We start from the raw sequence: 15,515 nt of genomic DNA, 5'->3' as shown, positions 1-15,515 counted from the left end.
GTGCGTCTAGCTATGTGCTACAGGGGTCACATATTTATAGGGCTAAGTTCCATGATTTCCTCCTCAGTTTGCTGAGAATTTGATTATGCTTCTTGCATATCCAGCTCTGGTTTATTTTTCTTGGACCCGAAAGCTTGCAGTTTTCATAAAATATAGGAAGTGGTCTTGCAAGTGGATAGACAGATCTTACATGCTTGGCATCCTGTTTTTGGCAAAGTAATTTTTTCCAGTTCCATATGGTTAAGTGAGAATTCTAACTCCAAGACTGAGTCCATGACTAGAGATAAGTCTGAGCCCATCACAGATCTTTTTCTGTTAATTACACTTCTAGGGAAGAGCTAACACAGTAACACTACCCACAACTCTTCCAAGAGTTATGGGGCAAAGAGAAAAAGAATAAACATCAAAAGTGCAGCCCAAAGGGTGTTGTAGATAGCCCTGGGACTTATTTGATGTTAATTCCATTCTCCTGTGAGTGGCTGCAAGGAATGAGTCAACACTCAGGTGATTTCCTGTAAACCTGCTTCCAACGTTAATTTGTAAAATAAAGGAGAGCTGATGATTGGGCAGATAAAAGGGGTGGTGAAGTGGAAGGTGAGAGGGTGAGGACACAGAGGAGGAGGAAGAAGGAGAAAAGTGGAGCAGAAGCACATGGCCTGGAAAAACTGCAAGTTCTAAGGGGTCTCATAGATGTGGTTTTGATGGTCCATTCATCATGTGCTTAGCCCCAGATTTGTGTTACTTTTATTGTTAATCTTCTAATCATCACATGCCACTCTATTGTTCCATGGGTAAACATGAAGGAAGGGGTCAAACTAATGATCCAAAGAACTACAACTCACATGACTGCAGGCTTTGAAATGACACGAGAACAGATATGGGGATAGTAGGAAATAGACTTGCTTAGAAGTTGATGAAGAGCTGGGCGTGGTGGCGCATGCCTTTAATCCCAGCACTCGGGAGGCAGAGGCAGGCGGATTTCTGAGTTCGAGGCCAGCCTGGTCTACAAAGTGAGTTCCAGGACAGCCAGGGCTATACAGAGAAACCCTGTCTCAAAAAAAAAAAAAAAAAAAAAAAAAAAGAAGTTGATGACGAACACATTTTGAGGGAGGGAAGATGTTCGAGATGATATCATATTCCTAATTCACAATACCAGGTAGTAAGGACTGAGGTAGAAAATAAAGGATCAAAACAGAGGGCAGAGTCCAGGGAGAAAGAAGTACACACTCGGCTTGGTCAGCTTCCACAGCGAGCCTCAGAAGTCAAGCTTGGGCTGGAGATTCCCTATCAGGGTCCTGGATCCTACATAGCAGATTAATGTAGTATACAAACACCATGGCAACTGTGAGATATTTAATTTCAAATATGCTGTATAGTGTTTTAGAAATGATTTAAAATGAGAAAGTAAAGCCAATGTCAATTAACATCTACTGTTTGAAGAAAAATAGTAAGGCAATTTAGAAATAGCGTTAGTTTTTACAAAACTTTAAGAGTCTTATTTAGCTTCAACCACTTCACTTATGAAGAAAACAAAACTCTGTGAAGAGTTTAAAAGTTTTAGTAGAGAACTCAAAAGTATAAAAGGTCTTATTAAGATAATTTAAGAAAAGATATTAATAGAGACTATTAAAAAAACACTAATCTCTTTCAAAAAACTCAGATTTGGGGTTTTGATTAATTTATTTGCTATGACTATATCACCACTAGTGAAGGAGCAGGGCAACATGGAGAAACAAAATATACAAATAACCTGTGATAGACTTCTGAGATGAAACTAACTATAAGACATAAAGAGGAGCTTATGTGACTCCAAGTTCAATGAAGAAGTCATTAGTTAACAACTGAAAACCTGTCAAATGCATATTGCATGCAAACCAGGTCAGTATTGTGTATCCTGCAGAAAGGCATAGTGTCTTTCTTCCCTAACCATTCAGCCATACTGAAACTACCTAAAACTACATCACAATCAACACCCTCGCAGACACAATAAACACACTTTCTCAAGATGTTCTACCAATGAACCATTCATTGCCTGCGCAAACGCACTACATACAGCATAAAGATAATGCACTGACCGAAGTCCAGGAACAAAGTACTCTTACATAGTGGATAATATGCTAGAACGCTGCCATTGCTACGTCTGACCACCGAGTTCCAGAATTGGCACCCCTTTGGAGGTTCAAATCAGACATCTGAATGGACAGGCCATTTAGATAATTTCATTTGACGGATGAGAAATGTTAGCAGCAATGGACTAGCAGTGTCTGTTCTTGTAGGAAGGCCATTGCAAGCATTAGCTGTGAAGTGAAAATTCAGGGTTTCTCTGAGTAGACCTGACTGTCCTGGAACTCACTTTGTAGACCAGGCTGGCCTCCAACTCAGAAATCCGCCAGCCTCTGCCTCCCAAGTGCTGGGATTAAAGGCGAATTCTTAAGCTCCCTGTAAGGTGCTTTAAGAATAAAGGAGAGTGTGTTTAAGTATCTGTTAATTACATCTTTTTTAATATAGTATTTTGCAGATCTATTAAGGTACTGTGCATATGTGTGTAGAGCCACATCTCTATTTTCAGTACTCGTACCTAAACATGCTGAATGTAGTGATTAGATGCAAGAGCTACCTCACCCAGATGACTAAGTGTATGTAACACACATGCTAATATGTAAACACGCTTACCACAGAACTGGAGACAGTGTCGTGTATGTCTAGCAGAAATGGAAACACAACTAGATTAAAGCATTTAAACAAGACCTTCATTTAAAATGAGCATGACAGAAGTATAAATGCATAAAACCATTAATATATCAAATGCTATAAAATTACTTAATAAGATGAAAAACTGAGAAACACGAGGTAGTGACACCCAATGAGCATTACGTTGATCTTTTAGGAAATACACATTCAAAGTGAAAACGGAATTGCATTCTACGGTATTGTGAAAAAGAAATCCGTAATCGCAGGAGAAGATAAAAGTAGAAATATATTCAGGTGTACTCACAAACTGCCCAATTTCCACCAGTGCCAACAAACAGAAGAGAATACTTCCAACAGTATAAATAACACTGGAGGCTGGGTATGGTGGCACATGCTTGGATTTCCAGTACTTGGAAGTCTGAGGCAGGAGGATCAACATGTGTTTGCAGCTAGCCTGGGCTATATTAGTGAGACCTAGCAAAAAAAAAAAAAAAGAAAAGAAGAGAAGAGAAGAGAAGAGAAAAGGAAAGGAAAGAAAAGAGAAAAAGAAAAAGGAGTGGGGGTGGGGAGTTGAGGACTGTGAACTTAACTCATTCAGTAGGTAAGGTGCTCGCTTAATTTAACAGCCTGCATCACAAAAAGTAGGCACTGTGAAGCCTGCCTACAGTCTTAGCACACAGGTGGTAGGGGCCGGATAATCGGAATTTCAACATCACTCTAGGCAGTTAGGTTTGACACTAGCCTACGCTATGTCACAATCTGCTGCAAAAATAAAATAACAAAACAACTAAGGAGTAGAAACCAGTTGTTTTTCACTTTTTCTCTCTCTCTTCTCTTGGTTAGCCTTAGTAATTCTCAGGTTTTTTTGTCTTTGATAATAATTTGGAACACTTAGTTTAGTAAGTTCTTTTAACATGTTAAACTTCAGTGGGAGCACATTTACCTGTTTAGCATGAAAACCCATCAGTATTAAAAAACAAAAACAAACTAGATAAAACAGGATTTACAAGTCAATAAGACATAAATCTGCATCTACTGGAACGGTTGTTAAGACACAGAGACTGGCATTTATGCCACAGTTTTTGGCTTGGTAGATCTGACCAGAGAGCCAGGAATTTAATTTGTAATTTAATTTGCTGCTACTGTTGCTGGCTTGAAGCATACAGTTAGACAGTGAGGGTTCTAAGGAAACAGTAGTCCCTGTAGAGCTGTGGTTGAATTGTAACTCAGTATGTAGACCAGACTGGCCACTCTGACTCTCCCCCACACTCCCGAGTGCCGCCATTAAAGGGGAGCACCATTACAGCTGGGTGATCATGAAGATTTTAAGTACATAGAAGTGTTACAATCACATGCTCAAACAATCCTGTATATACATACAACATACATATATAGCCTGCACACACATATATAAATGTATACATAAAATCTAATGTATGTACTTATGGTGAGAGGGAGAGAGAAAAAAAGAGGAAGAGAGAACATAAAGGGCTGTAATTGATAAAATATTAACCTAAAAATGACTAATTAAGACTGTTACAGAATCTAGCACTAAGGGAACAGACCCAGCCTATAAGGTGTTTGTTTGTTTGTTTGTTTGTTTGAAGATAAGGTCTCACTGTGTAGCCCCTGGCCTGGAAATCTCAGTGAGTTCTAAAGAGCCGCCTGCCACTGCTTCCCCAAGTGCTGGACTTAAAGGCATGTGCTACCAAACCTGGCATAGCCTATAAGTTTTAATACTAACATCCTACATAAACCTGTAGATAAATAATACAAAGTCAAAATTGTTACCACTAGTGAAATTCAAAATCTTTGTGTGTCATAATCATACACAGTCTTATTCCAGCTGTTCATAGACTGCTGTGTCTGTGTGTGGTACTACTAACTTTTTACACACTATACAAACATTTTACCACTGAGCTACATATCTGGGCCCAACTTATCAATTAAAAAAAATACTAATCATAAAAAAAAAAACTAAATCATTTGGCAAATGTACTATTTGTAGATAACTATCATTCATTAAAAAAATGTTCTACCAAAATTCTTAGATATACAACACCTGATTTCTGGACCCAGCTGAGCTTTTATTTTACAGACCAAAATGCAAACAAGAAAATATACTACAGTAATCAATGGAGCCGTTCCAGCTTTGCTTGGAGCGATTTAAAATTCCCAGTGATGGCTTGTACTGCTACTGAAGAACTCATTGACTGAAGTTCCACCAGATATCCACAGACGGCATCCAGGCAGAGATTTGTAAACCTTCTCCTGTAAGGAGAAAGACTTCAGGTCACTCATTGACTTTTGTTTATTATTATTCCTTTATTTTTATGTGTCTGAGTGCTTTACCTGCATGTGTGTATGTGTGTGTGTGCACACCATGCACCTGTCCAGGACCCCCCACAGCTACAAGAGGGCACCAGACACCCTGCAACTGTTGCTATGAATGGCCCTGAGCTGCTATGTGGGGGCTGGGAAGTGAACTCAGAACCTCTGCAAAAGCAGAAAGCGTTCAGAATCACGGAGCCCTGGCTTGCTTCAGGCCCTCAACCAGCTATACTGAAACCCATTTCCTTCAAAGAGTCGTTTCAGACCAAGATTCGATTAACTTTCTCAGAGTCCCGATGAAAAGCAAGGGTTAGATTACTCAGTAAGCGGTAAGTGCTTCCAAACAGAAAGGGGACTTGGCAAGGTCATCTACCCTAAGCACCATTGTCAACCGGAAGCCTGCCGGCCAGGGGCAGTCAGGGACGACTGCGGTTACAGAGTTACACTCTCTCGGGTTCCTGAGGAGGCTTTACCACAAACGTAGACCTGAGGTCCTACGTCATAACACCACAACGAAGGAACATACAGTACTTCAGAAATTACTTTTACTTTAGAAAATCTAGCCCCACAGTTGAAACTTTCATGAAACTTTTTTTCATGAATGCTAACGATTAGGTTATCACTCAAATAGTTATTGCTAATTTACTTAAGATATTCCCCAATGCTCCTCTGTAATGTCTGGAGCATTCCACATCCATTCCCAACCCTTCTCCCAGGTACTTAGTAGCAATAATTAAAACTTTTTCACAATATAATATTTAATTTATAGTTACCTCTCACAATTTAAAACTAGGCTAGGATTCTCAACATATCTTGTCAACAGTACATGGATACAATCCAGAAGGTGCAGTGGGCTTTTCACTCTGTTCCAGAATGGATCCTAGGAAGAGAAAAAAAAGCATGACTGCATGTATGTATATGTATGTATGCATGTATGTATATGTATGTATGCATATATACACAGTTTTTCTTATAACTTATCAAATGTGTATGTATGTATTATCCTAATTATTTATGTTAATTAAAGTCTTTCGAGCCCACTCAAAATTTCTATTAAAAAGCATTAGAAGCTGGACGTGGTAGTGCATGTCCTTAATCCCTACACCCTGGAGGCAGAGACAAGCAGATCTCTGGGAGTTTGAGATCACCTCAGCTTCTAGATCAGCCAAAGCTACATACTGAGACCCTGTTTCAAAAACCCAAAAAAACCTCCCAGATATATTGAATGTACTTTCTAAATTATATATAAGATTAAGATCAATATTTGAAATGAACACCATATTTGTGAGGTGGGCTTGGCGGTGCACACCTGCAATCCAGGACTTGGGAGACAGAGGCAGGCAGATCGAGGCCAGCCTGGTCTATATAGTGAGTTCTAAGACAGCTAGGGCTAAGCTAGGGCTACATAGTGAGACCCTGTATTGAGAAAACAAAAACAAAAGTTAAAAAAATTTTTTAAAAACCCCAATATATTTTGATAACTTTTTTTTTTTTACAAAAAATTGAATTATCATTAGACAATATAATATAAAATTAAGGAAAAACTACTATTTCTATGGGCTGTAGCCTACTTCCCTTTGAATTTATGCACTCTGAACACAGAGTAAGAGTTACAGAACTTTACGACTAGAACACGCTGACTCATTGTAAGTTGAAGTACTATTTTCATTATGAGGGAAAGTTGAGTTATTACTGAACAAGCAAAAGATGCCTTGGAAGACATGGTTACAAGGCAGATGCTGTGTCACCTAGTTCACTTAGGAAGCTTAGGTAGAGGATCCCAAGTTCAAGGCCAGCATGGACTATATATGGCAAGACCCTGTCTCAGGAAAACAAACAGCACTGATAGATAACACTATTGCACCTGCACACATGCATGTGCACGCGCACGCACACGCACACGCACACGCACACACACACACACACACACACACACACACACACACACACACGAGACAGTGTCTCATTGAATGCACAGCTAGAAAGCCCCAGGATGCCTTTTACCATCTCAGCCTTTCCAGTGCTGGGATTATAAACATACAACATTGCATTTAGTTTTTATAGGGCTCAGGGAAGCAATCTTGGAATGAGAAGCACGTTATTGGCTGAGTATCTCCCTATCCCTTACAAAAGATTTTCTAAAATGAAGTCACATGTCTAAATGTACTGTTATTTTGTGTGCTTAAAGCGAGCAGCTGAGAATCATAGTCTGATGGTACAGCACATGTCAAGTGTGCAAGGCCGTGGGATGTGACCCCAGAAATAGTCCCCACTTTGGATTACCCATGAAGACAAGAGTAAATACAAATAATTATGCTCACCGATATAAAGTATTAGCACTTCATTTTAGTTATGATACACAGCAAAGACACTCTCAGATAAGAGTCCCTAGTTCACTCCCCTTGCATATGAAGCATATCTGCACTCAACACATCCAACCTAAATGATAACCTACCTATACCTGGAGTCAAAAATCTCACCTGTATCTGGGGAGATCATTTTGTTTGCCTTACCCGTGATTTGAAGAGCTGATCATAAACTTCTAGCAGCCTAGGTAAAGGCACGCCGATTTCATTCATGGTCTGTATCACAAACCCCACATCCCAGTTTAAGGTACAAACTTGCTGCTCCAAGAACTGCACGATAAAATCTGGGGGGAAAAGTCAAAAATAAGAATTACTACATGATTCATTTTTATTGCTTAACGATATGAGTGCTTTGCCTGCATGTACGCATATATACCACATGTATACTTGGTGTAGAAATGAGCCAGAAATGAGCCTAGGATTGCAGTCACACACTTCTGTGAGCACCCATGTGGACGATGGCAACTGAACCCAGGTCCTCAGCAGGAACAAGCGTTCTCATTGCTAAGCCAGCCATCACTTCCCAGAAATTTGGACTTTTAACTCTTGATACAGCAAATTATCTAATTGTTTTATAAATAAGAGTAGTTTCAAGTGTCTATCTGAAAATGAATTTCAAACATATTTGAGGGCCAGTGAAGTAGGTCATTTGGGAAAATGTTTCTCTTTAAAGCATCAAAACATGATTTTGACACCATGGAAAAAAATTCTAGATATGGTGGTATAAGCTTGTAATTTTATCACTGAGGCAGAGATAGATAGGTGGGTTCCTATGGCCTTGCTGACCAATCAAGAACCAGGAACACTTCAGGCTATCTGCTCTCCCACTCTCCCTGCCTGCCTGTCTCTGTCTCTGTCTCTCACTCTCTCACGCTCGCACGCATGGAAGAGGAAAGACGTGAGGAAAGCCTGAGAAAGAGGGTGAGATGCAGAGAAAGATCAGGTATGGTGCACACCTACACCTGTAATTCCTGTACTCAGGAGGCTGGGGCAAGAACATCCTGGGTTTGAGGTCAATCTGGGCAAAATGCTGTCACACAGAAACACAGAGACACACAACCCACCCACTGTCACTTTAATGCAATAGAGAACAGCTGAATCTCAAATTACTATTAATACACAAAATCATAGGCCATTTTTGTTTCTTGATACTTGTACCAGTTTTCCAACTGTATAATCACTTAAACTATATAGTTTGTCAGTAAACATAATTCCAAAAATGATATAGAAACTTAAAAATCTATTCAAGAAAAAAATTTCATAGTCAGCTATTCATTAACAAATGTGTTACCCTTCAGGGATTTTTTTTCCCCCTGGAGAATCAGAATTAACACTGCTGAACTAAACAGTAAACAGATGCATAGCAAAAAGAATCTCTATGGGCCAGTGAAGTTTCCCAATGGAGAAAAACTATTAAACAGAAGATAAGATAGCAAAGTCACTGCTTACCCAGAGGGAAAAACCGAGGCGTCCCAGCATAGATTTTGCCGAGGAGGACAAGCTTGAGGCTGAGAGCATGCATTCGATCTGACGAGCTCAATGCTACGCTGTCGTTCAATTCTGGAAAAGACAGGTCAGGAGAAATGTGAGATGTTTACATTGGTTACTTAATTGCTTAAAGATACAAAATACTTCAGGACCGATATCTGCATTGACTTAACTAACAGATTCTGTGCTTCTGAGTGAGAACACGGACGTGTCACTGGTGTCGGTTAATGGTACTGGTTACAAGATTCTGAGTGAAGTAAATAGTTCATTATGAGATGGTATACATCAAATAAACTATATACCCTACCACAAATATTCCCCAGCGTCACACTGTACAATCAGCTGCCCTTGTATGCACATGTCCTCCATATCCTTTCTAGTAGGTATACATAGCCCATTTCCATACTGCTAGCAGCTTGTGTTCATTTGGATACGTGAGTACTATATAGCAATGTATCTGCAACTCAACACTCACCTTTCTCTATGATATCTTGCCAGAGTGTGTGCACCAATATGGGATCTGAGTAACCAGCGCAATGAATGACTGCAAGTTTACACTCTGCAAGTTTAAACGGGTCAGCAAATTCCCCATAGAGCTGTGGCAAAGAAATTCCAAAATTAAACATGCAACTTCAGCTCACTGTTTAGAGATATTAAGTGAAGTATACCTTTCAATGAAAAACAATGAAATATTTTATCTAAAGTATATAAAATACATTACAAGTTGAGTAGCCATTATACAATATATTTAGAAACAAGTATTTAAAAATATGTGCATACACAAAAGATGCAATGGGAATGGGACCCCAGTTTAAATGTGAAATACACTTAGTCCAAGGGAAACTGTATACAAAATTCTAATAACACCAAGTGTTTTGATGGTGACTCATCACATAAGATCATGTGTGGAATTTTCCACTTGCAGTGCTCAAAGTTTCAGCTTTGGAACTTGTCTTTTGAGCAGGGTCTCCATTGGCACCCTCAAACAGGTTTCAGCACGCATGTGCTATTTTAGGAGGAGGGTGCTGCTGAGGTCCTAGAATTAGTGTCCTCTAAACCAGGTTAAGAACCATGGCAAAGGATGTGACAGTGGCGCAGATCTGGGAATTCGGGATCTATAGAGCAAGTTCCAGAACAACCAACACTACACAGAGAAACCATGTACAAAAAGCACTTATGTGTAGACACACATAAGAGTGTCTACAGGCCAGGCGTGGTGGCGCACGTCTTTAATCCCAGCACTTGGGAGACAGAGGCAGAGGCAGGCATATTTCTGAGTTCGAGGCCAGCCTGGTCTACAGAGTGAGTTCCAGGACAGCCAGGGCTACACAGAGAAACCCTGTCTCAAAAAACAAACAAACAAACAAACAAACAAACAAACAAACAAACAAACAAAATAAAGAGTGTCTCCAGAAGACTCTGTAAGAAACACGGAGAGCAAAAGACACTCAACCAGATAAGCAAAACCACGTAGGATGGAAGGAAGGCTTCAGTGATGTGGCTTTAAGCTGGTGTGACGGCACATGCCTGAAATGCCAGCAGAGGCAGGAATGCCACAAGTTCAACACCAGCAGGGTCACACACTGAGACTTTGTCTCAAAATACCAAATCAAAACTTTAACTACAAAACCAACAGCAATAGCAACCAAGCATGTTCGTTTGAACAGGGTTCACATGAGGCTAACAAGGTTGCTATTGGGACTGGTCTGCCTTTTATAGGAGTCAGACTAAAGTCATGTGTTGTCTGGCCAGTGACAAGCTGTCAAAGAGAACTTTAGTTACTTTCCCATGAAGAGTGAGTCTCAGTCTCTCCTCTCCCTCTCCCTCTCCCCCCTCTCCCTCTCCCCCCTCTCCCTCTCCTCCCCCCTCTCGGGATCTCTATTACCTTAGTAATGTCCATGAGCTCAGAATCCAGCTGAGAAATTGCATCCTGCACTGAAGAATGATGGGAGTACTGCCTTTGTAGTGTCTCTTGTATCTGAAGTTGGATTCTAGCAACCTAGTTTCAACAGAAAATAAATATGATGTATTAATATCTTTATAATACTCAATAGGTACTTAAAGAAATAATCTCTCATCTAAAAGTTTAAGTTTGCAAAAGTGAAGAGAGTGTATTAATACTACATATTTTATTGTAAGAGACTATCCTCTCAAGGTAACTGATGTCACAGGAAATGAGCTGTGACAAGGAATATTGCTCCCCAAAGTCACTGCCATCAGTAATTCAATGATCACTGACAGACAAATTTCTAGGCTGGATCTCTAGTTGCCAATGCCATTGCACCAAAGTCACTCCAGAAATGAGAAAGGAAGCCAACCATTTTATGTCAGGGCTATGGTTTTCAAAGAGTAAATGTGCATCTTGTAAGGTTTATCTTTTCTTCCTCCTTGGGAACTGTAGCATCAGAAAAAAGGGAAGCCAGCAGGACACTGACCTCATTTTTGTAAGAAATAACTTCTTTTCCTCAGACAACCAGAAGATATTTGAATCTCAGTTTAAGCAGCTCAGTCTATTCCTTACATTTACTTATTAGACCCAGAATACGTGAAAAATGCCCCGTGATCCAACTGCTGCTATTCAGTTGAGAAAATGAAAAATAAAAATTATTGATAAGTTAAGGGAGAATCTACCAAATTAAGCCTTTCTGTCCCAAACATTGACTCCTTAACATCTGCATCCAAACGTGACGTGAGTCCAACATTCACAGGCAGACACACTTACAATTAATAATGACTTCAGCTGAACTTAAGCCATGGTTAAGAGTAGACAGTGGTGTAACCGTGGCAGCCACTCTTCGGCGAAGCCTAAGTATTTAGTACTTACTTCCATTTTCTCTTCTAACTCATGCAGGAATTCACCATCTGCAGCTATGGATGAGATGGCAGTGGAACTTTTCGCACTAAGGATGGCTCGAGCAATGTATTCTAGTCGCTGCTGAAGTGAAATTTCTGTGCTAGGAAGAAAAATCTGTAATTTTAGCTACAGTTTCTTTTATATATATATATTTTTTTTTTTTTTTTAAATTAGGTATTTTCCTCATTTACATTTCCAGTGCTATCCCAAAAGTCCCTCATACCCTCCCCCCTACTCCCCTAACCACCCACTCCCACTTTTTGGCCCTGGCATTCCCCTGTACTGGGGCATATAAAGTTTGCAAGTCCAATGGGCCTCTCTTTCCAGTGATGGCCGTTGGCTACAGTTTCTTAAGAGTCAAATATATCAAGTAAGACACACTATTTTAAGACCAGAACATAAAAGGCTTTTGAAGAAATGCAAATAATAATAATAATAATATAAATTCTTTTTGACACCGGGTCTCACTGTGCAGACCCCCTGACTGGACTGGAGTCGCCCTGCCTCCACCTAAGTTCCGGAATTACAGATGTTCACTGTCATGCTTGGCCAATACTTTATTTTCTAGCGATAAGATCCTAACTTTGGGTAACAAATACTCATGATTATGTGAAAAACATGAAATTCTGCTGTTACTGGAATCACTGGGTATCCTACATTGGGAAGCATGTTACTGGGGTTCCCTTTTTTGTGTTTCTGATTTCATTAATAAAAGAACTTAGAAAATGGATTAGGAAGAAGCCTTAAGGACAATTTTATCACGGTTTAAAAGAAAGACAACAGAGCAGGTAAGCTGCCAACCCCGGAGCTGCTGGGGAGGAGGATGAAGGAAATCAGAGGAAAACAACCAGTATTACTTAGAAGTGGTTGTGTGAGCAGCTAGGAGAGTCAGAGGCAAAGGCAGGTAGATCTCTGTGATGCAGAGGCTAGGCACAGACAGTGATAAAGGCCAAGGAATTGGGGATTCAAGGCTTTGGGAAAATAAGAGGCAGACAAAAAAGAAAAACTGTAACCAAGAAAAATGACCATAGCAAGGCAGTGGCTTCTTCAAGAAGCGCATTGTCTCATTAAGGGACAATTCCTCCTCCCTGTTCCTAGCATGTCTTCAGGTGAATTAGATTTCCTCACTCACGGACAGACAACTCACAGGACAACTGGATTAAGACATTTACTGTCACATAATAGCATGTAGCATTAAATCTTAGGAGCAGATCAGAATGTCATGACTTTCTTGGCCAGAGTAAGAAACAACTTGGGGGCTGGAGATGGCTCAGAGGTTAAGAGCACTGAGTGCTCTTCCAGAGGTCCTGAGTTCAATTTGCAGCTGCCACATGGTGTTTGGTGCCTTCTTCTGGTGTGTCTGAAGACAATGACAGTGTATTCACATATATAAAATAAGTACATCTTAAAACAAACAAACAAACAAACACAACTTTCCCTTAATGGGACTCAACAGAGTCCTGATATCCTTCTTCAATGGTCTCCCAAGACTATTTTAGCACCCCCCTGAACAGCTGAGATCCTAGAATCATTTAAGAGATAGGATGAAATTGCAGATGCACGAAACTGTCTCAGTAAAGAAACAAACAAGCCGATTCGATTCACTCACTGGGAACTTCTCAGATCAACCAGTCTGAAAATACCCTTTGCAGGGTGCGAACAAGGTAACTCAGCAGACATAGGCAATTTCCACCTACCCTCGACTCAAGTTTGACTCAGGGTGGAAAAGAGAGACTGACTACCTCAGGTTGTCGTCTCACCTTCACATGAAGTGTGGCACCTATGCATCCATACTGACACACAAGTGAAGAGAAAATAGACCACAAATCCAGGTCTAATCTGCGTTCTCTTCTTTTCAAGGCCTCACGAGCTAGGGGTGCTCCATTCCTTTAACTGCTCCCCCTTTAACTGGAGTTACACATCAAGTTCTCTGTGCACTTAGGAACTCTGTTCCTTTTCTCTCCCTGTAGTCACTATCTAACCCAATTAAACTCGACATTTTTAAAAACACTATCTAACCCAATTAAACTCAACATTTTTTAAAATTTAAAACCAATTGTTTATGTATATGAGCACGCTGTCACCGATATACCAGAAAAGGGCATCAGCTCCCATTACAGATGGTTGTGAGCCACAATGTGGTTGCTGGGAACTGAACTCAGGGCCTCTGGAAGAGCAGCCAGTGCTCTTAACTGCCGAGCCATCTCTCCCTTCCCCTAAACTAGATACTTTCAAAGTAACTAACTAAAGGCCTAAAGAGATGTCTCAGCATCCAAGTCAGTGGCTCCCAAGAGTCCAGAGCTCTAGATGATCTGATGCCTCTACAGCCCCTGGGTAGATGAAAACACCCACACCCACAGAGCTCTGTCCTACTCCGTCAACCAGCCTCTCGGATGTCGTCCTTACCTGTGCATGTCCGCCAACTTGGATAGGACCCGAGCGGCGCTGCTGAAGCTCCTGTTCTTCTCGTAATACCTCCAGAGTAAATCCATATAGCGGACTCTGTTCTGATCCACTCTGGCCATTCGCACAAGATGTGGCTCCAGAAATGGTGACGCAATCTGGAAATTGCAGCCACACAGAAAATGTTTGTAATCACCTAGGTGCTTTTAAAGTAGAAACCAGTGGTGTGTGTGTGTGCACGCGCACGCATGTGCGCATGTGCCTTGTATTCTGAAAATATGGAAAACTGAATCTAACACCAGTAGGTGAAGGAGAAAATTTACTCAGTACAAGTGATTTTACTAACTAATGAAGAACTTTTTGTAACACACTAATTAAAAAATAAATTTGCTGTAAAATTCTAATTCTTTTAATGAGCTTTCATAAAAGAGTTGCTGACTTGGCATTAACAAATCCCAAGTTTCAAGTTTATACATCAATGAACAATGGTACTTAGAAAAAAAATCTTTGACACATGTCCCAGCACTCACGAGGCAGAGGCAGGCTGATCTATGTGAGTTTGAGTGCAGCCTGGTCTATAGATTGAGTTCCAGGCACCCAATGACTTAAAGACAGAGCCTCATTACTAATCCAAAGACTTGTACTACTCAACAATGCTACTATTCAAATCAGCCTCTAGACATCAAAACTGTGCATTTTGCTTCTTAGAAAAATAAAAATACTTAGCCATATGCTAACACCTAATATTATACACAGGAAAAAATATTAATTTCCTATATCTACAAAAGCTATTGTTATACAACTTAGAAGTATAAATTGACATAAACTATATTGCACAAACAGTATTGTTACCTGTAGCAGTTTATCTGCAAGGTCAGCTTGTATTAGCCAGTTATAAAGAGCAATGCTGAAGAGCTCATCCTTGGACCGCTGTGCCAATTTAAGCATTTGTTCAAACTAAAATGAAGAAAACAGTGAAGATTAGCATGGCTAAAGGCTAACTTGCTTGACATACCCCATCCCACCTCCTCCGACCTCTGGGAAGGAAACAAGCTTAGCAGTAGAAGGGCAACCACCATTCCCAGGGATTATGCCTCCACTACCCTACAGCAGTTCAAACCCCACCCTCTTCCAGAGGGGAAGCATGCCTGCCCTTACGTGATGTCCTGCTTCTTCATTGCTCAGCATGTTGGGATCAGATGACAGCACTGGAGGCCCAGGCTTTTTGGGTACACTGGGAGACTGGGGAGCTGCCTTACTTTGATTTACCAGCTCTTGCAGAGTATCCGTAATGCACTTGTAACTGTTTAATCTGAAAAAGGGGGGGTGGGGTGATCCATCACATTGTTTAACCAGAAAATATTTAAACAATCAAGCAAACA

General features: G+C 40.5%; 1 protein-coding gene across 2 annotated transcripts in view; it reads right to left on the bottom strand.

The window, feature by feature from the left end:
* Positions 1-2,728: 2,728 nt before the first annotated feature.
* Positions 2,729-15,515, bottom strand: part of Nup155 (nucleoporin 155) — a 50,597-nt gene continuing 37,810 nt past the window's right edge. Inside the window, exons 26-35 of one of the 2 annotated variants that reach the window (NM_133227.3) lie at positions 15,292-15,445; positions 14,986-15,090; positions 14,137-14,291; positions 11,701-11,830; positions 10,762-10,875; positions 9,352-9,472; positions 8,838-8,948; positions 7,536-7,672; positions 5,796-5,902; positions 2,729-4,962 (exon numbers count right to left, since the gene is read on the bottom strand). In NM_133227.3, coding sequence (NP_573490.3) covers positions 4,824-4,962; positions 5,796-5,902; positions 7,536-7,672; positions 8,838-8,948; positions 9,352-9,472; positions 10,762-10,875; positions 11,701-11,830; positions 14,137-14,291; positions 14,986-15,090; positions 15,292-15,445 — 1,273 coding nt within the window. In that variant the 3' untranslated portion in view covers positions 2,729-4,823. Of the gene's footprint in view, positions 4,963-5,795; positions 5,903-7,535; positions 7,673-8,837; positions 9,124-9,351; positions 9,473-10,761; positions 10,876-11,700; positions 11,831-14,136; positions 14,292-14,985; positions 15,091-15,291; positions 15,446-15,515 lie in introns of both variants that reach the window. The other variant, XR_003951358.1, reaches the window with a different exon arrangement.

The sequence above is a fragment of the Mus musculus genome, chromosome 15 (genome assembly GCF_000001635.26).
Source record: "Mus musculus strain C57BL/6J chromosome 15, GRCm38.p6 C57BL/6J".
NCBI classification, from domain to species: domain Eukaryota; kingdom Metazoa; phylum Chordata; class Mammalia; order Rodentia; family Muridae; genus Mus; species Mus musculus.
Note: the sequence above shows the minus strand (reverse complement) of the source record. Positions and strands in the feature narration are given on the sequence as shown.